The following is a 24,544-nucleotide window of genomic DNA, read 5'->3' as shown; positions in this document are numbered from 1 at the left end:
TACACCCCCCCACTACCATCTCGACGCAGGTACCTTGACCTTGAACAGAGATACAAATGTCAAGTCTACCCCCCAACCCCCAGGGAGACCTAATGAGAGCATCAACCGTCAACATGGCCGTCGCACAACCGACCAAGTCGAAGGCTGCTGCTAAGCAAAACAACAATGCCAACTCTAAAGCTAAGACACAGATGCACCGCCGTTCCAGAACAGGTTGGTGTTCCTCTATACCCTGACTTATACGGCCACTTACACCGGATCGTCGTCGGTGCGTGTAAGTTGGTCAGCAACCACATACTAACATGTCACCCCTTTTATAGGTTGCTATACCTGCAGATTACGACGGAAGAAGTGCGATGAGGGTACTCCCATGTGCACAGCATGCAAGCACCTCGGTCTTGTATGTGAATATAAGAGACCAATGTGGTGGAGCAACAACGATGCGAGACGACAGCACAAGGACGAGATCAAGATGATCATCAAGAGGAAGAAGCTCTCCGAGAAGGCTTCTCACACTATCCAAACTACGGTTAGCTCGCCGCCGGGCTTGTCTCACTCTCTCCCTACTTCCGCAACCTTCTCGGACCCCTTAGACCGAACAAGGTCGGCATCGATCGATTCGCAATTCGCCTTCAACTTCAACAGCCCGCCCAATGTTAACGACTATGGGGCTTACAATCCGCACATGCTCCCGTCACACGCCGACTTCATGTTCAACATGTCTCCTTACGAGATCGATGTTAAGACCGAGCGACAAATGTTCGTCAACGACGTCCCAACACTGCGGGAATCCACTGTTTCAACCTTCAGCACTTACCACACTCCGCCTCCGCCAGGAACCGTCCTCCCATCTTACCCCGTAGATGGCGAGTGGACCGAGCAAGTCTTCCAGGAGCGCCGCGAGTCGCTAGCAGAAGAGACCTTGAACTACAACTTCTTTGACTTCGCCAACGGCCTACCTACAAACACAAGGCAAGTCGACATCGAACTAGACGAGAACGACCAACGGTTGCTGGACCACTTCATTCAATTCGTGCTGCCAACTATCTTCCCTATTCTGGAAACTAACCAACATGGATCTGTCGGCTCCGACCTCATCCTACCTAACCTGCAGAACAACAAGGGCTACCTCCACTGCTGCCTCATGATCGCGGCGCAACACTACAAGGCCACGATGAACGTCCAGGGCGAGGAAATCGACAATGACATCATGCGACACCGACACGCCACCATTGTTGCACTTTGCGATGCGCTAAACAAGGATGAGAACCACCACCAGATTCTTGAGGCCACCCTTGGTCTCATCTTTTTCCAGTGCTGCGTTGGACGGTATGATGACTCATTGCCCGACATCCCATGGCACCAGCACTTCCAGGCGGTGAACTCCCTGGTCAACAAACTGGATCTGCCTCGATTAGTTTCCGACTCAACTGAACAGTTGACTCAAACACCTTTCAACATGACGCTAACCGCGTGGATCGACATCTTGGGCGCAACTATGCAGGGGCGAGCCCCGACCTTTGCGCACACCTATCGCGAGAAGCACTTGTCGACAACTAACCCATTCCTTGGGCTCCGCGAGCTCATGGGCTGCGACGACCACGTCATGTATCTCATTTCCGAAATTGCTTGCCTCGAGGCGCTCAAGAAGGAGGGAATGGACGATATCACTCTATGCACACACGTTCATGCGCTGGGTGACCAAATTGGGTTGACGGAGGCCAACGACTGCGGGCCTAAAATGCCATTCAACGCCAATGGATCTCTTAGCCCGAAACAACTCAGCAAGAACATCACCAGCGCCTTCCGATTGGCTGCCCGCATTTACCTCTGCAGCTTGGTGCCTGGATTCTCACCCAGTCAAACCAGCTGCGTTGGCCTCGTCGAGAAACTAACCAATGTTTTACAATTTATCCCATCTGGCCCTGGTGGCTTCGACCGAAGCCTATCTTGGGTCTACTTGATCGGTGGATCCGTCAGCGGAATGAACTCCAGCTTCCGACAATTCTTCAATGACCGCATCGCACAGCTCGGTGACGCATCCAACTACGGCAGCTTCGGCGGCGTCGTCTCCCTGCTAAACGAAGTCTGGCAACAGGCCGACAACAGCCAGCCGAGTCCTAGTGCTAACGGGACCCCGGAAGCGCCCTACATCTCCTGGAGAGATATCATGCAGATGAGGGGATTGGACTACCTACTGATCTAAGTTGATCATTCACCTCACAGCTGGTCTTGGGGGAGGTATCCCTCTCCTCATCTGCGGGTTGCTTCCTGGAGCGATTCAGGAAATTGCTATCCCGTTTGCACTTTGACTACGGCTGACTGCACACAACTTTTTTATTTACTTTTTTTTTTTTACTACGATAATACCCACTAGAGAGAGGTAGCCGCAAGGCAACCGGAACGACACTTGGAATTGGCAGGATTTAAGGGGCTTGGATCAATCATGATGACGGGTAGTCGGGGAGGACTACCACAACTGGGAGGTAATGAACCTGCTATGGCTTTACGAGGCGACGACAATTTCTTATTTTCTACTTTTTGGGTCGATATATCATCGTCGAGTCACTTATATATACCATGCATGCATTGGTAGGGAAGGTAAAGGAGTTTTGGGCAATTTGAAGCATTGGTGTATATTTGGATAAAGGCCTAGCATTTTTACTTGCCCCTGAAAGGCAAAAGTCTTATTAAGGACAGGTTCATTAGGAGGCACCGATTTGATTGCCCCCGCCTCTCGAAGCTCTTGGGGACTAAAAACCCTAAGAGTCGAAGAAGTATCTATTATTGTAATATAATAACACAAATCTCAATAAAATTCAAAAAGTATACAATATTCTGGAGTCTTCAATATTTTGCTGTGACTTATGCGAACCCCTAAAATGAACAAATTATCACCTAGAATATTTTGACCTAATTACGTTATGGGCTAATTAGTTTCATTAGCCAGTTAACATCAATTGAGTTGTGGCTTAATTAGTTTCCTTTGACATTGAGTTTGTCCTTGACCTTGTCCTTGTCTTCGTAATTGAAAACCAAAGCCAACTTCTCCCTTACAACAAAGTCTCACAACTAAGCCGCAAATTTTTTCTATACCCAGTATTGACCCACGATACTTCACCTGCGCCGAACCCGGAAACTTGGAATATGCTGCAAGTCGCTGAGCGGTGAACGGGAAATGGATCTCGTGATCGATGAGGGATGAGTCATGTGCTCAACGCCCAACGGCGACGATCCCATCGGTTTCACATGGGGAAAAAAGATCCAGATCCCCTCCCGGGCCCGCATCCTGCTGCTAATTGCCGCATGTGGGAAGCCGGTCCAAAAGAGGCGCTTTTTTGACTTGCATCACGACCCTCTGATGGCTTGGACTAACGGATAAGCTATGCTGGGAGTTTCACTTTCAGCTGCGAATGCCGATTGCAGTTCCTAGGTGCAAGGCAGACCCGTGGCGTTGCTGTCGCGTGAATGCGGGCTAATTGAGCACTGGTCAGGAATTACTTGCTATAACCTGCCATGCTATGGATGCTACGGATACTAGCTGGCTGCACCGTAGATCAAAACCACGCGGATCAGAGAGATCTCGGCAACCATCGCACCATATCGCTAAGGCTTTCTCTAGCGGGCTGTGCGGGAAAATCATGCGCAGAGAAGTCCAAGCTTTCTTCCCATCAATTGCACGTAAGGTAGCAATGACGTATGGAAGGGATCTTTCTTTCATCCTTGCTAAGCTGAAATGACACTCGTCCGAACTTGAATTCCCACCTTTTGAAACTTGCGAAGCCACTCGGCCGGGGCACGGCAATTCAACTTTTACCACTCTGCCACTTGACAAGTTGGCACCATAACACCCCAACATGCCATACCTAGGGGAATAGCAAAGCTACCTATAGGATGGAGGATGATTCAGCAGGGCAAGGAATATAAATTTCCGAAATTCCGTCATAAGGCAGACAGCGAGGCGATGATCTATTTCTCCGCCCACAAGCGAAACAAAAAAAAATTTGTCGCACAAGCGGTCTGCGCCTGACGGGTCTCGGAGTCCAACGATTCCTTCTTCCCAACGGCCCATCGCGCCGAGTATCCCAACATTACGGAACACATCTTATTATCGCACGCATCAAGGTAAGGAAGGGTTCCTCGCAGACGCCAGTGGCGTGGCCGGATCAACTATCAAGGTCGAGGGTCGCCACCTTATGCCGCGGTGAGCTGTCACGAGACTACCCGGACAACGGCTATGGGCTTGTTGTATGTACCCGTACCTTGTCGCGAGCGCAAGCGCAAACATCGCTCGACACCTGGTAGGCCGCTCAGCAGAGGCTGGTCAAAGCCGTCTTTGACTTCATAGGGACGGGCCTAGAATGGCATGGCCGGGTCGTCAAGGCCTTGCTGTCAGTCGACCCGGTCGAAGTTGGCGCTTAACTGGCGCGAGTACTTCTTCAGCGAGCTGTGTGCGCACGGTCTTAACCAGGTTTCCCGCCCAGAGATATCGACGTCATGCATCGCAGACTTTTACTTGAGGTTCTGGACTGGGAGGCCTGCGAGGGGGAACGCCATCTGTTGGTCCTGACAGGTCTACCAGCGCTTCCCCCTCTCCCCCCAGATGGCGGAGACTGGCATCGCTGAAGTCGAGCCCGCTGTGAGATTATGGCATAACGTGGCCTCATGGTCGGATACCGTCTCGTAAAGGTGTTCGAAGCCGAAGCATAGTGCCCTTCGATACACTGGATCAGTGGATAGAACTCCTAAAATATATTTTGCATATTCCCTCCCTATTCGCAATGATGACTGATCAATACCAAAGGGAGGCTCAATCTTGATCGGGTGTTAGTTATAGGTAGGTTCGATTACTTAAAAATGATGTCTCAAATAGAAAGGTATTGTAAAGATATAGTATCATGGTTTTTCTCTACTCTCTAGTCTATTGAGATTAGTAGACCTCGACAACGATACCACGGAGTATATTCCCGTTTTCGCATCTAGGACGAGTCCTTGACTGTCTTGATAGCGAAGGGAAACCAAAGACGCATGAGCGCAAGAAGCCCACCATCCTGTGGCGGCTTTTGACTCATACGACTAGAGGATATCCGTTTGTGGACATGCGCTTGGTGTCGAAGATGACGAAGTTGTCCATGTCGAGTTTGAATATGCGGCGATGCAGTCATATTGATGAGCCTTCACCGCGAAAAGGGGGAGGACATACCATTTTTCATAGGGTATTCGTCCAAGGGATTATAATGGTACAGATTCGGTTCCTTTAGCAATGTTTTTTTTATTCTGACTTTCCTCTTTTCCTACTAGTGGTTTTACCATATCATAGCATTTCTTAGTGACGGCAAAATCCTATCTCCTAGCCCCAGCATCGCATACAACCTTGGAGATTTGCGGGGCCCCGTATCTTTAACCCACGGAAATAAGGATGAAAGATGTTTCCGGCCCAGTCTATTGTCAATGAATGGTTTGTGGTTGAGTGTGATTAAGTGAACCTCGCTGTCGATAAACTCAGGTTGTACCTCTTCCTCTTGTGTTTTCTTATGATTTAGTTCTACCGGCCTACCTAGGTAGCCATCTAGGTAAATTCTGCGTTCCATTTTACCCTAGGGCAGCAGTAGACATCATGGGCGCAACCGACAATCCCAATCCGATGAGCAGTCCCTTTGACAAAACAGTCAGTGATGATGCAAACCTCGAACATCTTGGCTACGAGCAAGGTCTGTATAATTTATTTGCACGCCTAAAGTCAGCGCTGACATAAGACGCAGAACTTCACCGTTCCTTCTCACTCCTTGGCATGATCGGCTTCTCCTTCAGCATCGTCACGTGTTGGAGCGCTTTAGGGGGTACGCTGATAGTAGGAATCGTCTCGGGAGGTCCGCTAGTCATGATATATGCCTGGATCGGCGTGTCTCTCTTCTCATTAGCTGTGGCGTTCTCCTTTGCCGAGATGTGCTCGGCGTACCCAGTGGCCGGCGGGCAGTACTCGTGGGTAGCCGTTTTGGCCCCGAGCCGATGGGCTCGCGGTATGTCTTGGGTGACGGGATGGTTTATGCTCGTCGGCCTCATCGCCAATGGCTCTGTCAACAACTTCATCGCTGCCAACTTCATCCTCGGCATGGCGAACCTAGCGAACCCGGATTATGTGATCGAGCGGTGGCACACTGTAGTGATTACTTACTTCATTATCCTTACCGTGGGCAACGTCAATATCTTCGCTCCGAAGGCTATGAATAAGATCACGCAGGTTATTCTAGTTTGGAACATCGTGTCCTTTTTCGTCATCACCATCACGATGGTCGCCACGAAAAAGGAGAAGCAAGAACCGTCGTTCGTCTTTCAAGAATTTCGTAATGATACTGGGCTGTCTGCTCCCCTCGGCGTCATTGCCGGTCTCTTGCAGACATTCTATTCGATGTGCTGCTATGATGCTCCTGCGCACATGACGGAGGAAATGAGGAATGCCTCGCGAGACGCGCCAAAGGCTATTGTCGCCGCTGTCGTATTGGGCGCAATAACCGGACTCTGCTTCTTGATCGCGGCATATTTTTGTATTGGAGATATCGATTCTGTCGCTAACTCATCTACTGGTAAGTTTACGTCTTCTTCGGCCTTTGTCTTGGACAAGGTGTTTTCCCATGCTTCCGTATAGCTGCTAATCACCCTTTCCAACCTAGGCGTGCCGTTGATCCAGATCATTTACGACTGCACGGGATCCGTAGCTGGGACCTGCTTCCTATCAAGCTTAATCACGGTCATCCTCTTGGTCTGCGCTAATAGTATTATGGCCGAGGGTTCGCGCGCCCTTTGGGCTTTTGCTCGCGATAACGGCCTCCCCTATTCGAAGACGATCAGCAGCGTCCACAAAAAGTTCCAAGTGCCAGTCGTAGCTATTATCATCTGCATGGTGATCCAGGCGGCCCTCAACACCATTTATATTGGCACGTACACGGGCTTCAACACCGTCATCTCCATCGCTGCAGAAGGCTTCTACGTCTCATATGCGATACCCCTCCTCTCGCGGCTTATGTCACACTTCAGCGGCGCAGAGGTTCGACTACAGGGAGGCTACTACAGTCTCGGTCGCTGGGGTGTCCCGCTGAATATGATCGGTGCCTGCTACCTTCTCTTCGCCGCCGTGACGTTTAATTTCCCCAGCACCGCCCCGATCGATTCGCAGAACATGAATTATTGTTCCGCGGCAGTCGGCCTGGTCATGCTCATATCCGCCGTGACTTGGTTCACTGGCGGACGCAAGAATTTTACCATGCCTCTGCTAGACAAAGCTACCCCTGCTTTAAGCGAACCGTCGGAGCGCGCTTGTGAGAAAGAAGCTACAGGTATAGATGGGATGAGCAGATAAATAATAGATAGATTTGCATTATGCAGTATACATGATTCTGTATAGCGTATTTCAAGCCTGTACTAAGAGAAAGGGTTTGATGCTAGTTGATGAGTGCCTCGCAATTTTATTTCATTTAATTTTTAGGTATTCTAGCTCGGGGCGAGATATCATCTGATCGCCACAAATTGAAGTGACATTGGAGTGATTTGAGTCACCTTATTTCCGGACGGGTTGGTGTTGGTAGTCCAATTTAGATGATTTCCCTCACAAGGCCTGGAAACGGGAAAGCCGTGCTTCGTAACAAGTTTGCCGACGTTGAGGAGTGAGGAGATAGGAGAGAGCCGAATTTAACGACGGGACGGCCAACCCGATACTCCCCCTATTAATCTTATCTCAACCAGCCGCATTACCCAAACAGGAGATGGTAGCTCTTGATCTGCCAATCAGCACCTTTCTTTCTCACGTCCCCTGACCAATCTCTACCGGTAGGTACTCTCCGAGGAGACCTGTCGTGAAAGTGATCTCACTCTGGGCACACTCTTTTAACAGGTGTATTCGATAACATAGGACCGCGACTGCTATGTGTTAGGTAAAAGACCTGATTTACTTGGAATTTGTAGTGCGGAGTGACACAGTGCTTCGAGATATTCGAGCTCTTAATCTTACTAATGGGCATCTCTAGATTATCAGAGCAAATATACACAAGCTCTAAGTTATCAATGACTCCAAAAGATACGTTAGGTAACCTAGGTGTAGATTGGGTGGCATCAGGAAGCCGATGCAGTGCCCATCCTTCCCCCATAGGTTCCCCTATCTGCAATGGGAATAACGGCCGATAACTGGTGATATCAAATCAGTCTTCAAAAGGAGGGGGTGAAATGGCCTTATTCCTGTTTATATTGAAACAAAACTGACTATGATGCTTCCAATGTTTCCATATACCTGGGAGATATCATCATTTCTTCAATATCATATTTTACTCGGAAAACTCATTCACAATGACGATACTTCCGGCTCGTAGGGGTGCTGCGTTCCCTATCCAGAAGGGCCAGTATCTTAAGGTCACCAATACGTATGGCAAGCAGGTAGTTGATTTTTGGGCCTTCAATCCCAACGATAGTCATGATTACCTCTCGATGTCGCATTCGCGCACCATTCTGGTCGCCGTCTCGCCACGCGTGGGCAAGAGCCTCTACAGTACCCGTCGGAAGCCTATACTCACGTTGGTTGAAGATACGTCACCTGGTGTACATGACATGGTCTGGTCGGCTTGCGACCGGGAACGCTATCGCATGCAAGGCGCCGTCGAATATCATGACAACTGCCACGACAACATGCACCAGGCCCTCAAACAGAGCTGTCCAGCAGACAAATATCCTAATCTCCAGATCGCGGATGATTGGATTCCTGACCCCTTAAACCTTTTCATGAACGTCCCCATTAACCACTTCGGAGGGCTGGACATTCAGCCGCCGACGAGTGAAAAGGGTCAGTACGTGGTGCTGAAGGCGGAGGCAGACCTGGTGATCGTCATGTCTGCTTGTCCTCAAGATATGGCTCCGGTGAATGCCGGCGGGCCGGCAGACTGCGAGTACGAAATATTCAATGACTCCTCTCTTACGGAGCCTGCGTCGACCAGTATCCCCCGCACCCTTACTAAGCGCCCAAAGCGTGTCAAGGTCGCGCTCTCTTTTGATTTTGACGCCGTTTCCCACTGGCTCGGGACGGGATGCCACCCTGACAATAACATGGCCGACTACAGCTCCGGCATTTTCGCTGGTCAGGTTGGCGCAATTCGTTTGCTAAATATGCTGAAGAAGAAAAACATCGCGGACAAGGTGACTTGGTTCGTGCCTGGCCACACCATAGAGACCTTCCCGAATTCGGTCAAGAAAGTCGTCGAATCGGGTGCTGAGATCGGTCTCCATGGCTATTCCCATGAGGGCATTTACCAGATGACCCCTGAGCAGGAGCGCGACGTCTTGGTCAAATGCATTGAAGTCGCTACCAAGTTGTGCGGTGGACAGAAACCTCGCGGCTACCGTGCTCCCATGTATACCATCCGAGAGACCACCGTCGAGCTTCTCCGCGAGTTTGGCTTCCTTTATAATTCGTCTCTCATGCACCACGATTCTCAGCCGTACTGGACTCCGGCCGATCCGCCTATAGAGAAGATTGACTTCTCAAAGCCTGCTTCCTCTTGGCTAAAGCCTACACCTATTACTGAGCCTACCATTGGGCCGCTAGAGTCTGGTCAACATCCGTTGGTTGAAATCCCCTGCGGTTGGTATAACGAGGATATGATGCCGTTGCAGTACCTCCCACATCTTCCTAACAGGTAAGCAAATATCGTGATATTCTCCTGTAAGAGAATTGGGCTGACCACTGTTGAAGCATGGGATACGTCTCTACTAGAACCGTAGAGCAGATGTGGAAGGACAAGTTTATGTGGTTATGGGAGAACGCCCCCAGCGTCGAGGGCGAGGATGACAGCGAGAGGGCCAACGACTCTGTCGATTTCGTTTTCCCTATCTTGATGCACCCCGACACGTCTGGAATGGCACACATAATCGGAATGTCAGAACGTATCATTAGCTGGCTACAAGGATGGGGAGAGTCCGTGCAATTTTATAAGCACGAGGATATCGCCAAGGAATGGCTGAAAGAGCAGACGTCTCGCAAGTAGGTAACTATTCGTTATTCTTACTCAGGTAGGTAGGTTTGATATCAAGCCAGCGCTTAGCCCATCATGATTTAGAATCAATATGAGGCTTTCTATCCATGCCATGCTTGATTACACTTCAAATTTCTCTCTCGACAACGTGAGAGGATGTCTTGGATGGCAATAGCCGCCACCCGCCCAAATTACGCGCTATTAAGTCGGACCTCCGAGGAAGAAGGACATTCCACAGATTAGCCACATTATCTTTATCATTAATTTTAACCTGGCACGGCATTTGGGCTGTTGAACGCCACTACTTTCCTACCTATGCTAACCGCTCCCATAAAAGGAGCTAGGACTCGAGTTATTCGTATTCGTTAATGAGACTATGAGGCTGCAGTTCGACCTGATGCGGTCTTCTGGCCTGAAGGAAGACTGAAAGTATATTGCTTTCTAGCGAGCATTTGGTCGGAGGCCTACAAGAAAGCTCTGGGCCTAGTGGGGTGAGACCGGACGAGGCTGTCGTTGTCGCGGCGCATGCGTACGATTTCAGGACTGTGCGGAAGTTCGGCATGAGAACTGTTTACCTCAATCGTTGGGCCGATGACCGTGGTGGGGGCATAGACCCTCGACGTGGTCAGGATGAATAACGACGTGTTCTTCAACGACAGCTGTATGCAAGGATTCCTTCCCGCCGTCAGGGCCTTGGGTCAGGTCTCGCAGAAGAGTTGACAACCTGTTCACGCACATATCATGGGGCACGTCATAAATCCTACCAACGGCCTTGTAAGGCGCTGGAGCAAAATTGTTCGGCTCACAAGAGCCCGCAGGCTGTGGCTGTGTGATGTCGCGCATACAGTACATATCTATATATGTACAAATGCTGGCACGAGGCCTCCGTAAACGGGGTTGTTGGGAACCCGGGAGGCTCATGTTTAGTTGCATCGAAGGAATTGAGCTGTACGACATCGCTGTGGTTAGCTACACGAACCAACACACCACACAACATTTGCTGGGGAATATTTCTGTGTGTATAAATGGAGTTGTACGGATGTGGGTGAGGTCTGCCACCCCCAATTCGATAAAAAGCCGACCGGCAACTTTCGGAGCCAGCAGAAGAGTACAACGGTACACCGCAAGTACAGTTGTACATACATTCAACTCCGGGTTACTGGGGTTTAAACTACAAGTGGATCTCTACCGGGATCTTACAGGGTTTGTGTCGCGCAATCAGCGCTCAGATTTGCTAGATTCAGGTCCAAATTAGGAAACCCGGTTGAGCTTCGGCCAATCAGACACGCGCAACGCACATGGTCACGCTAAGTTTGAAAGATTGTACCAACTCATCTAGTCCAATCACGCCCTTCAAATTTATTCTCCTACTCAACCGCCGCCGTTGAGCGCCCCTGTAGCCGCCCAATAACGCTTCGAAAATGGACATACCAAGAAACAATTTTGGGCGATTCGCCTCGTGAGAACCTCTCGTTGTGGCAACTCCTTCACTATCTAAGACCCGCAACGCCTCATCTCGATACTGAGATGCTTGCTTGAAGTCGGTTACATCCACTCATGCTGCTTCGCGTACACACAAGCGGTACTGATGGCGGAGACTATGGATCCTACCTAAGTATCCTACTCCAGTAGCCAGATGAGATCTTGCCCTGCAGACGATTCTCTTACCGTCTGATTTATTTTTGGGTTGAAGATGTCCAGTCGATCATCCGCATCCTGCCGCGTTTAATCTGGGGCATCGACCTCGACGGACCCCATCTGGTCGCATCTGTTGGACCAGAGATGCTCGTCTTCGTTCTTTAGTCAGACGACCTATACTAATTGTTCTATCTAGCGTTTCCGCCGTCTTGGCCAGGGAAGCCAGGGGAGCCAAGCGGACGAACAATAGTCGAACAAAGTGGAAACAAAGCCATCAAGGAATCAAGCCATGATTCATAGGCCGGGCATCAAAATTTCGCTGTTGTTCGCTCTTTTGTTCGGGCTCTTCTTCGTAGTTTGTTTCGAACCTTTGTTTTACACGTCGTCTCGTCTCCTTTGGCCTCCTACAACCTTTTCCTAGTCATTCGATTCAGTACGAGGACACGCTCATTGTCCGTTCGTGACTCTTCTAGTTGCTATTTCTAACTCACATAGCCCCTGCGCCTCCCGACGCCTCTGACTGATAATTCTTTCTGTGAATGAATTCGGTCTTCTTTTCTGCTTCTCATAGATATTATTGCCAACTACTACCTTCTAGTGACTATTTACTTTTAACTCTTTTCGATATTTTTCTACTTAATTTTCAACCTCTCGATTTCAAACCAACTTCCGTACTTGATATCCATATACAGATCCACCAAAGTGGCAAGCCCTTCTGCCATAGGCAAGAAGTCAAGATATAAAATACCCACTTCAAAGGTAATAGTAAGACGGCTCAACACATGCCGCAACTTTGGGTCCTGATACGGGCTCTGTATCCCGCGGCGCTGCTGCTGGCAGCAGCTGCCTCAACATCAGCCTCTATTATTCCCACAGAAAGCACCCGGGTATTTGAAAGAGCGAGCACCTGCGGAGCGAACTTCTCGCCATGTTCGCAACCGGGGCTCCCCGCCAACTTCTGCTGCGAGGCGGACGCGACATGTAATCTCCTCGCAGCCAACACAACGGTCCTATGTTGCCCGAAGAACGCCAACTGCGATACGATATCCCCGATAACCTGCGATCTCGGGCTCCAAGATCCTGCTACGAATCCTTCCGCCGAAATCAAGACCACGGTGCTGAACGGTATCTTAACTACGTGTGCCGGCCAGTGCTGTCCTTTCGGGTACTCGTGTAACGGGAAGAATTGTGTTAAGGACGCGGACCAGAGCAAGAAGCCACCCGTTAAGGCGCCAACGAGTAGTAGTAAGACGACTAGCCCGACGGCGACGAGTACGCATGGCAGTTCGACAACGGTTGCCGTAAGCGGTGTGAGCTCCGCTTCCGCCTCCGCCTCCGCGGCACCATCGACACAGACACCAACGACCTCGCCCACCGGAACTGCCAGCACAGTGACTATTGTGGGCGGCGTTATTGGCGGGCTCGTTGGTCTCGCGCTGTTGATCTTAGCCGTAGTCATGATACGGCATCGGCGCAAGAAGACCTTGCGAGAAAAGCAAGCATTGCAGCGCCAAGACTCAACGTCATCTTTCGGGAACATAATCTCCAACCCCGTGCCACACGCCAACTATCCCTCTCAAAGGTTAGATTTCCTCGCTAAGTCCCACCCCACAGGCTCGCCAAAGAGCTACGCGCCGTCCTCGCCAACGGCGGTAGCGAGCCCGAGGTCCCAGAAGACGACGCAAAAGGACGGGTTTAGCGAGGTTAAGGAATACTACGGGAACACCGGCTTCATGCCCCCGAACAGCCCGTATAGCCCGTACGCCCGCCGCCCCGACAGCCAGATGTCGGACGTGCCCCGCAGCTACCACGCCTCGGCCGAGATCACCGGGCTGCGGAGCCTGACGCACTGGCCCGGAGCCAACTCCAGCGCCAACTCCACGCCTACCAAGAAGCCTTCCCAGAAAAAGGGCAAGAACATACCCCTCAACGACCGGGCGAGAGACTTCGCTCCGGCACCTCTGGTTACCATCACCCCCGCGACGAACGATGACGGGTTGAGGGACGGGGCGAGGGGAAGGTTCGGCGAGAGGGGACGCGAGAGGTACCCTAGCGAAAGCGAAGGGGAAAGCATAAATATCTTCGCGGACCCGCTGATGGTTCCCGGTGGCGCGGGCGGCACGAGGCCTGAGAGCAGCGCGACGACGTGGTCGAATATACAACAGCGGGCTGATAACGCGATACACGGCGAGGGCGGTAATGGGAGGAGCAAGCTGGGGGAGTCGCCTTTGAGGAGGTGATGAGTGCTCTGACTAACCAATAGAAGATGAATTAATAATTTTTGGCGAGGTTATTAAGAATGATCATTGATTCCGGGCATGGCGTGGGCTGGCGTTTGCTTTTTCTTGTTGTCGATGCCGTCTGAGCGGATGACATTCACTCACATTTCTTTTGTCGAATAAGAGAGTGTTCAAGGGCATATTAATGGGATCGCGGACTGGGAAGACGGGACTTCACATGATACCACCGAAAAAGGGCAGGGGGGAAGTTGCATTATTACTACGGCGTTAGGGACACTCGCTTGAGAGAAAAAAATCCCCCTTTTTATATTCATATTCTCACGATCTGATGAGGAGGATGAGTTGGCTGAACTACTAGGTATCCGTCTTGTCGTGGCAGTTTGTGTAAATATCTAACGTATCCTCTTTTGAGAGGAGTTGTGTATCTACTTGGAGCGAGTAGATTTTATGATACATGCCTCTGATCAGCTATCTCGCTCTGCTTCTTGAGTCTTACCCCTAAACCCCGCCTTCCTAGTGCTCCCTTCACATTGTGGGTAGTATTATTGACAACCCCTCAACCGCTGTCGTCATAATTCTTATACAAAGCGTTTGTCTCTTTACTCGTGGCAATTTTTATATTTTAGAATAGCTACCTAGGTATTTTATCTTAAAATAGCATATGAAGTAAGAGGCTCCTTGTCCCTCGCTAGGTAGGCGCTGATAACAAAGGCCCTTGTTCGTATACACGCAAGTGAAACAATGTAAACCAGCCACCTTCTAAACAATTGGCCTTTATCGTTTAAAATAGGTAGTGTGGAATATTGTACTCATTTCGTAGCAAAGAACCACTTGGTCTCGAGGTAACGAAGTGGCCTACCCTATGAATCTAATATTCTCATCAGAGCAGTATGTAGTATGTAGAACAGCATCAGGTGTAATCCAAGAAGTTTGAGTTTAGAATATCATTTTAAAAGGCTAGTTACCTTATGCTTGGTCGCTTCTTGTCATAGATATCTACATATATAGGAGCCAGCACACCACATTCCGTGACGAAAACTGGATCAGACGTGTGATCTCGGAACTCTCGGAACGCATACCCATCAAGGCACATCAAAATAGGTGACTAAATGAGCGTCACAACACCACAAGATCCGATCCAAACATCAAAATTGAACCAAGTTCGTGTCATCTAGATTCGTAGACACGTTTAGATATCATCTGACCTACACGACGCAGAAGCACTTTTCTTTTCATACAAACAGTTCATGTTTGTTGTCCCAACACATGAGGCATCCCGTTCATCTCCTCTAAACTTCCGAGCAACCGCCCGCGATCCGTATCCTCCCTATGTCTGTAATGCAAATGTTGTTTTTACACGGCGACGGCGACGGCGACGGCACCGACGCCCGCCCCACAAAAAAGTCGGATGCGTTACGCGCGCAAGGACCCCATTAAGAGAATCGAAGAAGAGAAAATGGAATGAACAAAGCCGGAAGAGGGAAAAATAACCCCTTTCACTGCTTCTTCTTGTTCTTCTCGCTCGTCGGGCTCGACGGCGCCCCCGACTTCTCCTTCTCGAACTTCTCGTACTCCTCGCTGTCCTTCCTCTCGGCGTACCACTGCCCCGCCTGCAAGACCAGCACGCCGACCAGCACGAGCGCGAGGATCGTGTTGCTCGCGGCCAGGACCTTGAGGCTGTCCTCGCGACCTAGTATCATCTCGCCGCCGGTCAGCGGGTCGCCGCCCTGCCTGTGGGGGCTCGCCGCGCCCTTCAAGTCGAACTCGGGGTCGTTCCAGGCGCCCGCGGAGACGAGGCGCAGGCCCTTGACGATGTTAGCGACGTAGACGCCGACGCCGATGAGATAGAGCACGAGCGAGGCGCCGTCGAACAGCATGTTGGACTCGGAGGCGCGGAAGAGCTTGATGAAGAAGCCGAGGAAGCCGACGCCGACCATGATGCTGAGCACGCGCGCGATCAGCGGCGGCGACTGGTGGATGAACTTCAGGTGCGTCTCCAGCTGGTCCAGGTACGCGGCCGAGATGGGGTCCTTGGTCCAGAGCAGCGGGAAGTCGTAGGGAAAGAAGGCGAAGAGGATGCCGAGGAAGAAACATGTTGCTGCGGGTTGGTTGATCTGTTAGCGCCCAATTCAAAAGTTCGTCTACGTGTATACTAGGTAGGTAGGTAAGGGTGAGTTGTTAGGTATGCTGTTTGGCAGAGGCTATATTGAAGGATCTAGCTAGTCCTTGTCGCCATCTGTCCTGTTCGATCTCTTGGCGGGGGAGGGGATCACAAAAAGTAAAGATGGATTAAAAGAACACATACGGCCGATGATCATGAAAGTCGCGAACGAAGAAGACCCTCGGTAATCCTTAGACCGGGTGGTCTTGTTCCAATCCACCCACTTCTCTGACATGGTGACGGCGTTGATGGTGGTGCGCGACGAAATGCGACGGGATTCAGCTGCGAGGCTACTTCGAAATACGTAATACGATAGCTGTCGACAAAACTCTGACAGCACAAGACGGGGAGAGATCTAGGGTTCGTTAACTTTTTGCCTGAATTTGAGTCCTTTATTGCATGGAGGAGGAAAAGCTTGTTGAGCTTCCTCTTATTTTGCTCGAAGGTCGACTAAGGAGGTCGCAATTACGTTTCTCGGCGCAGCTGAGGAGAAAGAGAAAATGGTTGCGTTGCAATCTCTGTGAGGCTAACCAGTCCGCTAACAAACCTTAGTTACCTACATAGTACCTAGTACCTCAGCGGTGTGGGGTGCGATAAGAAACCTTGAAGCTGCAATTACGTATTATGATATGGATAACACAATATTATGCATATAAATCATATAAGAGTAATACAAGAAGTCTCACTAGCCCACTTCTCGAACCTCGGAAGCATTGGAGCATTCCATCGCATACTTTGAACTCCGATCCGTTTGAACCTGTTTCCCGATTCTTGTTTTAGCAACAACAGGTTGGTAAACCGTGTAGTCGGAGAACACCATTCGCATATTGGAACACATACTCCCCTACGTCCCAAGAGAGTTGTCGCTATATCAAGCGTGTCGGGAAATATGTCGTTTATGTACCCGTGTTCGATATAGCGCCCGGTCGCATCATTATACATTTCTATTTCCTCCTTGTTCACGCATCGGAAACTACAGACTGCGCACTCGAGGTCGAGCTCTGCCGATAAAAGCAGACTGGTAGGATCGCCGCCTGGAGGTTTTGTTACGATCCTTGCATCGACCAGTTTGATGAGTGAGCAGTATCCTGGACCGATATCCATGAATCTTACACCACCCGTTATTGACGCCCAACTCCAAGACGGAGCGTATCCGTTCCGCCTCGGTGGATTCAATTTGTCGCCGTCGGTTTGCCATAAAAGGTAAAGGAAGATCTTGTCTTTCCATAATCCGGCGAGATATGTGTCGCCGTTGAATTCGCCAAACGTTTTCGCAACACCAGATATAGCCATCAACTTGTCAGATTCTTTAGTGAGCTGACAAGACGTGTATTTCGTGACGATAGCTCTCCAGGCCTTATGGGTAAAGGCATCATTGAGGCCTTGTGGCAGAGGCGCCGTTGAGCTTGTTCTGATTTTGGCCATTGTTAACTTTGGGTAGGCATAATTCCAATTGCCTGTTTGATTTACCCTCTCCCTATCCAAAATCAGGAGCTTCTCTTTGGGTTCGGCTTCACAATGAGTGCATTCCAGACACTCCCAGTAAACCTGGTTTCTTGTGAAGTGAACCAGTCGCCTAGCTAGGAACCGTTCCTGCACGACCCATCCGCGTCTGCTGAGAGGCGCTCTCTCGATTTCGTAATCCCAGATTGATTTGTTATGAATCAGCCACGACCCATTGCTTACATCCCCAGATTGATCGCGTAATCGGAAATTCGCTATGAACGGATACAATATTCTCGTCCTGATCCTTCGTCGGCCGAAGAGGCCCGTAGCCGCTGGGTTGTATGACGAAGAGATCGCCGATATATTGCAAAACGAGTGTCGGTAGATGTCTACCAAGCTACCCACTTCTCGGTGCCAGTCGCTCGTCGAATCTTGGAAGATACAGAGTGAATCGATCCAGATATACCTATATCCTAGGCGGCAGACTAGGAGAATCGCGTCGCGAAAAGCGGGTGACAGTTCGTCAAGGGATATTCCTTCGCGAAGCCGGCTCTCCGTGGTCTTAAGGAGTTGCGTGATCTTATTCGGGTCTCCCCAACGGTGAGATAGGGTCCAGTAATCAGGATAGCTACTTGTCGACATATGCTCAGATGAGGAGCCCGAGCATGACATTTTTCGGCCCCTTTTCTCCTTCTCATGCTGGTTCATGACTTCTTCTCTATCCCTTACAATTATTGTATTGGAGCTGGCATTTGTCACGTCGATGATTCGAGCTGGAAAGAACATTTTAGCCCCCAGATGAAAAGACCTGCAATGCTCATGCTTCCCTTGACATGAAGATATCCAGCCTTGGATTTTCTGTAAGGATTGATTGGATCCTATATTTGGGTCAAGATTATCCCCCAGCCGTACATGTTTCGCTATAGAACCTTTAAGGTCCTGACGCGAAGTTAATTTGCGCAGGGAGACTACATTCTCGTAAGAATATATTTTAAAGGCAGTGTTATTCCCCTGATGGCGGGGGACATACCCTTTAATTCAGCAAGAGGGGCCCAGTTGCATCGGATGCTAAAATGTGTATGATATACGTCCCACCCTCGAACGACGAGGCAAGATATCCTGAACGTAGGTTCTTTTTCGCTGTTCCGATATCCAATAGGTGCGGGCATGTGGCTTTCCCATAGCCATATGCAGAGAAAACAACCAGTGTCTTTGCTTGCCACAAAATCTTCATATTCTTGATGATGGTCTCGCACTCCTTCGAAGCTCAATATACAGGTATTGCATAACGTCCACTTGAGACTGGAAATGTTAGACATAGAGCGCGAATTGAAGCGAAAATGTATGTATTAAGAAAAATTCGTCCGTATAAGGCGTTAAGGAGAAGAAAAAGTCTTGCGACGAAGTGATTAAGCAGACTGATGTCTCTCGGCGCCTTATAACCTGGCTCACAGCCACGATCCTTACGGTGGGTCAACAAAAGAATCGTCAAATACCCCTTTTTACACCAAAACTCATTATGTAGGTAAATGAGTAAGCAGGTAATAATTATATATGCAACGGGTCTATGTAGGTGCCCTATGTCCCTCATTTACCTATCTATTACTTCTCTGCCCCGATCAGATCCCCCGTTTCAAATTCTAAGGGTGCGTACCGATACACCATTCTCGCAACAATTCAACGGACTAATCTCTTAAACGGATGAGCCTCGGTGTTGAATACCCACTCATCTAGACTTATGAGATCCGGTTCACTAAAGATCAAATAGAAGTATCTATAATTTCATTTAGCCACAGTTGGAACAGTTAGGACGAAGACAAGAGCGTGGAAATCAACTTACTTCAGCGTCTCACCCATCCAGAAGCTCTCCATTGAATCTGTTTTCGGAGGGTTGCTAGCGACAGTCACGTCACTAAGGGCGGCATTCGCCAAAGGGGTCTTCGTGTTCTTTTCAATTGCCTCGAACATAGCCCAAGCTGACTCAAGAAGGTCCGGACGACCAGTAATCCGATACAGAATGAAGACGCTTTCTATAGCCTCTGGTCGCAGGATGTATTTAGCCTGGGTTATCTGCGTAAATCCTTTTGGAAGCCTCGATTTTGAAATAATCTCGTCCGCCTTTTCCATGTTAGTTAGGTCTTTCTCACCCGCCTGATGCAGAATGGCTCGCTTCCACAAAGACTCGTCCCATTCGCATTCCGTTGCTGATTTACAAGGGGCCATGAAGAATGTTTCGGGCATGATTCCCAATGGCATCGCTTTATAAGCCCATATACAGCCGTCTACAAGTTTTCTGGCTGCTTCCAGATGTTCAGCTTTCTCAAACAACTTCCCTCCGACAGCTAGCATCCCTCCGGCAAAGCAGACCAAATGTTGGCCTTCGTGTTCGAAATCTAATGTCATCTTATCATTCTCCTTCACGGTATGTAGAGTGCCCGATATGAGTATGTCAGCCGTATCTGGAACCATAGGTCGGAAGAAGTTGTGCTTGGTAGTGGTCTTCATCGAATCCTCGTACATGTTCTGGTAAGAGGGTAGAAGTCCACCCATGAGAGCATACATCTTAGGCAGATATTCGTAGGTACTATCTGCTAAAGCGCCCAGCCCGAATGTGTTATCGAAGGCGAATTGTTTCTCTCGGGGATTAAGTGTAAAAGGCCACATGCCAGGCAACTGAGTGCTGCTTTGTTGTTCTTCGAAAACCTCTCTGACCCTCTCCGTGGCATCGAACCACTTCGGGTCGCCAGTAATTAACGATAGGCGCGTGAATTCCATGCAGAATGATCCAACCTCTGCTAGTAGTGCTGCCTCATTCGCGACCTGTTGCCCCCCTTGAGAAGCATAATCGAAATCCCAGCGAGTGATGGGCATGCGATTCGGCGTGTCAAACACCTTATAAAGCATATCGCCGACTTCCCTAGCTTTACGAAGTAGCCGCTGGTCGCCGCTCAAATCGTAAGCCGAAAGAAAACCTCCCAGATAGCGGATAGTGGTTTCGAAAGCATTCACGGTTTCGAGTGAACTGATGGTGAAATTAATATCAACCACGGCAGCAACCGCTTCTTCAAACTCTTCCCGCAACGACATGATCCACAATGTATCCAAGCTGTCGACTAATGTGGCTCCCCAACCTCCGAATGTATCTTTGGATTTGCCGCTAATAGGGGCAAGCTCATCACTCATAAATGCCTTGGCTTTGTAAGAGTCCCAGCAGCGAATGAACGCTTTCTTGACGGCTTCTTGCCGTTGTTTTCGGGTAGCCGCATCTTTTGGTGATTCTTTGCCGAAGTTGGTCTGAATCTTGGGGAGCTTGCGTGGTCTTCCTGTCGGTAAAGGTTTCATATCCTTGACAGGATAATGTGTGGGCAATCTCCGCCAGAAATAGCCCTCATCGTCGATCACGTTTTTATCAAAGTGAGGCCTTCGGGCTGATCTTCCGGCACCGGCCCAACTATAGATGTCTCGAGTTGTCCCGGAATAGAATAATAAAAGTAGCGCTACAGCGATCCCGAACGGGAGCCAGAAGCGTCGTCGCAATATCATGATGAGTAGCCTGAATAGCTCAGGTGTTTGAAATATCAGGATAAATCCAGATAGAGGGAAGCATCAGAGAAAACATCGAAAACGAGTGACAGTAGAAGCAAAGTTTGAATTGATAAAGTTAATGAGAAACAAAAGCGGGTTTCACATCTGATATTCGCAACTTACATGTACGTCGTTTCCCCTGAAGATATTTGCAGATTGAGGTAATATTCCCCTCCCCACGCGGGTACGTACTTGATAATTAAGATTAAAAGTGATTCGGGTTCTACGTCATAAAGTTTACATGTAACTTTATTTTTTTTTTGACTCGATACGTGCTCAGGCACTTGCCACGTTTTGTTGACAGTTTTATGTACTGGCATAAGTCGGAAGTTCCTGAGTTTTGATCCACCAAACCTGTTTTGCCAAAACACTATTTGTATCTGAATTTTGGCATCAAAAACCTTGATTTCTCAAGTGCTCTCTCATAAATAAAACATCCTAGGAATTTTCTATCATTCAAATAAAAACTCGGTCATTACAATCTCATTGACGATGAAATGACCGTGTTACTGTGTACCTACTCTGGGACGCGACGATAACTGACATGGAGTTTAGCATCCCCAACGATAGAGCTACAACGTCTCGCTTAACTACTACGAAATTGACGGTTCACCTTATTTATATCCAAACTATTCTCTATTAAATGAGATCATGGGTATCCCCGAGTATGGGTACAAGGCAGTACAAACGGGACGATGTCCATCTTGTTCCACGACAATCGCCTAATGCCATTCCGCATATTGTCCGAAGATCGTATTCCGTGTTCTATTTCATTCAAGTGGCTTAGACCCTCGAGGACCTAATAGTATTTTCGCGCAAATCGAGGAGAACTACGACGCCCGAGAAAGATGACTATCTTCTCACCCCGACCCAGGAAAAGGCAACACAGCAACTCCCCTAAAACCATCATCACTCTTCGCCCTGACACCAAATACAACATCGTCCTTACTCAGTGACAGCATGGCCTGTATAGCGGGTCCAACGTCAAGCACCCCCGTCCAAAACGGCGCGCTCGTCGGTCTCCACACTATCTCATACCCACCGCCGTACTCTGGGTTCGGCGGGTCCCAGTAGAGCGTCGTGTTTGGGCTTAAAGCCGTTGTATCGACCCTCACGTTCCGCGGGGCACCAGGACCCGTCGCCAGGCTCCACAATGCCGCGCCATTGACCCTCGCAACGCGCGCAACGAATTCGTAGTCCACGAACTCGGGCAGGTCGCCGTACTGCTTGCCAGTATCATCGATGCGCACATCTTGGTGCTGGTGCGCGAAGTCCTCATGCGGCTCTGTAAATCGCGCCGCCGGGTACCCGGCCTCGAGGAAGGGCCGGTGGTCGCCGCCTCGCAGGTAACGGTCAAGTCTATAAACAACCGATACGTTCATCCCCGTCGCCTCATTCTCGGCGACCTCTTTGACGAACCGGGCTAGTTGGCGTGCTGGACTGTCGTTTTCACCACCGATCGTCAGGCGACTTTCGCGTGTAGTACTGTTTTCTACCGTGAGAGGCGGTAGGCTCTGCGCGAATAACCGGATCACGTACGGGTCGTTACGTTCCCCGTCAGTGCCGCCTTTGGGGGAGCCTACGATGTCGTTTGTGAACATGCCTTCGACCTTGATGTCACTATCAGCTTCACTGTAGCTTTCTGACTCTGGATTATGTATGAAGGGAAAGACTTACGTTAACTCTCGGCGTAGCATTAGCGTACTTCTGCGCCAGATACTGCGCTCCATACAGTCCTTGCTCCTCGCCGGCGACCGCCACAAATGCAATACTCGCCTTTGGCCTCGGGTATTTCGTCTGCGAAAAGACCCTCGCCAACTCGAGCGAGATCGCCACTCCCGAGGCATCATCATCCGCCCCGGGAGCATCATCTTCGTAGTTTAAAGGGTCAGACACCCGCGAGTCGTAGTGTCCACTTACGACATATAGCCTGTTCTCCTCGGCCCCATGAAGCATAGCAACGACATCGCTGATCAGCGTCGGAAACAGGATCCGGTCGCCGTCTACCTCCTGTATGTATCCCACCGTCTCGACGGTTAACCGGCCGTCGCTCGCATTCGCGTACCGTTGGAACTCCGAGTGGATCCAGTCTCGCGCCGCGCCGATCCCGCGCGTGCTGGAGTTCTGGGTCGACAACGTGTGGCGTGTGCCAAAGGAAACCAGTTTTAGAACCGTAGCCTCGATGTTGGCCGGATCGACTTCCGCGAGTATAGATGAGAGGTCCTCGGACGGCAGTTGCGGCTCGTTGGTGACACCGATTAAGTTGGGCGGCCAGCTAGATGCCTCGCAGGACAATGCGGATGGCGCGTCAGCTCTAGATTGTAGGAGCACGGCCGCTGGGTTGGGAGATGTGAGAGTTAGTGGTGTTGCGCTGCCGAGGACCACAAGAGCAAGGATGGTAGAGATGGTGAGTTCCATGACGGCGGTGATACGCCCACGTATTTCAATGTGAAATGAAGCACCGTAGACCTAGATCACTCTCCTTAAACCGTAAAAAGAAGGGACTAAGTCTCTGCTTATAATCTCAATCCCTCAATCCTAGTTTAATCGCGCGTAAATTGACGAAGAAGCGATGCCGACACACCATTCTTCGTCTCGATATCATCATCACCACCGCATCGTCTCGGCTGCATCCGAGGTGGGAGGTTGCATGCATACAAAGCAAAATATCATAGCTCCTCTCCAACTTTCTTCCCCTCGTCGTACTTCCAAGACTCTTAGCTATCTCCCATATCCTAGGTAGGTACCTTACTAGATATCTAAGCCTGCTTGATAGCACGAATTATCCAATCATATCAAGCATACAAGACGTCTTCCCGTCGTAACGGACCGCGAGCTTGTTTTAATGCTCGAGTGTATTTCTTGGAGCGACGGGGGCAGGCGGCGTGCGTGTCTTGGCAATAAAATCACCTATCTTGATCTGGAAGCTGCTGTGTCCAGCATCTGTGGGTGAGGGGGCGTACATGCTGCAGTTTATTTATTGATGATCGGCATCCAGATCGCACGTTTTCCGGACGAGGACTTGACGATAATTGATCTTGGCCTTGGTCCTTTGTGTCTACACAGTTGAGGAGAAACTGCTCCAGACATTCGGGCTCTAGATAGTTAAGAAATAGTCACTCGCATCTAAGAATCAGAAAAGCAGGTTCAAGTAATTGTCAACGGCGGTAGTTTGCATCCTAGACGCACGCACCTCATATATTAACTGAATTACCATTAATACACGAGGCCTGTTTCCAACTACCTCCATTAGACATTCTTGCGCCCCCCTCTTTCCTTCGCTTTCCTCCATGGTATCATTTCGTGCCTGAATCCTGCTCTAGCAATGCTCTGCGCAAAGATGGGTGAACATTGTGGGAAATCTCAAAATAAAAAAGCAAACAAAGAACAAAAATGCGAGTAGTGCGAGGCTACTGTGATATGTGGTATCAAATACCAAGTTCAACATGGGTTGGTTAACT

General features: G+C 49.8%; 7 protein-coding genes across 7 annotated transcripts; 4 read left to right on the top strand and 3 right to left on the bottom strand.

The window, feature by feature from the left end:
- Positions 1 to 113: 113 nt before the first annotated feature.
- On the top strand, positions 114 to 2,206 carry F4807DRAFT_449882 (PRO1 protein; the record flags this gene model as incomplete). Its single annotated transcript, XM_048000066.1, has 2 exons — positions 114 to 213; positions 321 to 2,206. 2 exons carry the CDS (start codon positions 114 to 116, stop codon positions 2,204 to 2,206), a joined length of 1,986 nt encoding a protein of 661 aa, XP_047858472.1.
- A 3,432-nt stretch (positions 2,207 to 5,638) lies between these two features.
- On the top strand, positions 5,639 to 7,610 carry F4807DRAFT_206816 (putative GABA permease). Its single transcript, XM_047993872.1, has 2 exons — positions 5,639 to 6,584; positions 6,672 to 7,610. The coding sequence occupies exons 1-2, from the start codon at positions 5,792 to 5,794 to the stop codon at positions 7,355 to 7,357; spliced, it is 1,479 nt and encodes a 492-aa protein (XP_047858471.1). The 5' UTR covers positions 5,639 to 5,791; the 3' UTR covers positions 7,358 to 7,610.
- A 727-nt stretch (positions 7,611 to 8,337) lies between these two features.
- On the top strand, positions 8,338 to 10,570 carry F4807DRAFT_469698 (glycoside hydrolase/deacetylase; the record flags this gene model as incomplete). The annotated part of the gene is made up of 2 exons (XM_048002736.1): positions 8,338 to 9,677; positions 9,734 to 10,570. The coding sequence occupies 2 exons, from the start codon at positions 8,338 to 8,340 to the stop codon at positions 10,023 to 10,025; spliced, it is 1,632 nt and encodes a 543-aa protein (XP_047858470.1). The 3' UTR covers positions 10,026 to 10,570.
- A 1,131-nt stretch (positions 10,571 to 11,701) lies between these two features.
- F4807DRAFT_206823 (uncharacterized protein) lies at positions 11,702 to 14,541 on the top strand. Its single transcript, XM_047993873.1, has one exon. It carries the CDS (start codon positions 12,434 to 12,436, stop codon positions 13,889 to 13,891), a length of 1,458 nt encoding a protein of 485 aa, XP_047858469.1. The 5' UTR covers positions 11,702 to 12,433; the 3' UTR covers positions 13,892 to 14,541.
- Positions 14,542 to 16,498: 1,957 nt separating this feature from the next.
- On the bottom strand, positions 16,499 to 18,996 carry F4807DRAFT_206804 (heterokaryon incompatibility protein-domain-containing protein). Its single transcript, XM_047993871.1, has 2 exons — positions 18,529 to 18,996; positions 16,499 to 18,466 (listed from the first exon to the last, which is right to left on the bottom strand). Exons 1-2 carry the CDS (start codon positions 18,815 to 18,817, stop codon positions 16,710 to 16,712), a joined length of 2,046 nt encoding a protein of 681 aa, XP_047858468.1. The 5' UTR covers positions 18,818 to 18,996; the 3' UTR covers positions 16,499 to 16,709.
- On the bottom strand, positions 18,997 to 21,217 carry F4807DRAFT_206688 (glycoside hydrolase family 47 protein). Its single transcript, XM_047993870.1, has 2 exons — positions 19,339 to 21,217; positions 18,997 to 19,272 (listed from the first exon to the last, which is right to left on the bottom strand). The coding sequence occupies exons 1-2, from the start codon at positions 21,039 to 21,041 to the stop codon at positions 19,176 to 19,178; spliced, it is 1,800 nt and encodes a 599-aa protein (XP_047858467.1). The 5' UTR covers positions 21,042 to 21,217; the 3' UTR covers positions 18,997 to 19,175.
- Positions 21,218 to 21,532: 315 nt separating this feature from the next.
- On the bottom strand, positions 21,533 to 23,858 carry F4807DRAFT_206619 (Zn-dependent exopeptidase). The gene is made up of 2 exons (XM_047993869.1): positions 22,761 to 23,858; positions 21,533 to 22,693 (listed from the first exon to the last, which is right to left on the bottom strand). Exons 1-2 carry the CDS (start codon positions 23,499 to 23,501, stop codon positions 21,944 to 21,946), a joined length of 1,491 nt encoding a protein of 496 aa, XP_047858466.1. The 5' UTR covers positions 23,502 to 23,858; the 3' UTR covers positions 21,533 to 21,943.
- Between the last annotated feature and the right edge of the window lie 686 nt (positions 23,859 to 24,544).

The sequence above is a fragment of the Annulohypoxylon truncatum genome (genome assembly GCF_022578515.1).
Source record: "Annulohypoxylon truncatum strain CBS 140777 unplaced genomic scaffold F4807scaffold_3, whole genome shotgun sequence".
In the NCBI taxonomy this organism is placed as follows: Eukaryota; Fungi; Ascomycota; class Sordariomycetes; order Xylariales; family Hypoxylaceae; genus Annulohypoxylon; species Annulohypoxylon truncatum.
This window is presented reverse-complemented; position numbering and strand designations above follow the sequence as displayed.

What these genes read in the sequence shown, in the direction of transcription:
- F4807DRAFT_206816 (XM_047993872.1), top strand. Translation starts at nt 5,792, where the DNA reads ATGATCGGCTTCTCCTTCAGCATCGTCACGTGTTGGAGCGCTTTAGGG. An exon ending in TGTCGCTAACTCATCTACTG is followed by an intron (nt 6,585 to 6,671) that starts GTAAGTTTACGT and finishes TTTCCAACCTAG; the next exon opens with GCGTGCCGTTGATCCAGATC.
- F4807DRAFT_206823 (XM_047993873.1), top strand. Translation starts at nt 12,434, where the DNA reads ATGCCGCAACTTTGGGTCCTGATACGGGCTCTGTATCCCGCGGCGCTG.
- F4807DRAFT_206804 (XM_047993871.1), bottom strand. Translation starts at nt 18,817, where the DNA reads ATGTCTAACATTTCCAGTCTCAAGTGGACGTTATGCAATACCTGTATA. An exon ending in CCCTCTTGCTGAATTAAAGG is followed by an intron (nt 18,467 to 18,528) that starts GTATGTCCCCCG and finishes ACGAGAATGTAG; the next exon opens with TCTCCCTGCGCAAATTAACT.
- F4807DRAFT_206688 (XM_047993870.1), bottom strand. Translation starts at nt 21,041, where the DNA reads ATGATATTGCGACGACGCTTCTGGCTCCCGTTCGGGATCGCTGTAGCG. An exon ending in TGGATGGGTGAGACGCTGAA is followed by an intron (nt 19,273 to 19,338) that starts GTAAGTTGATTT and finishes ATGAAATTATAG; the next exon opens with ATACTTCTATTTGATCTTTA.
- F4807DRAFT_206619 (XM_047993869.1), bottom strand. Translation starts at nt 23,501, where the DNA reads ATGGAACTCACCATCTCTACCATCCTTGCTCTTGTGGTCCTCGGCAGC. An exon ending in ATGCTACGCCGAGAGTTAAC is followed by an intron (nt 22,694 to 22,760) that starts GTAAGTCTTTCC and finishes AGTGACATCAAG; the next exon opens with GTCGAAGGCATGTTCACAAA.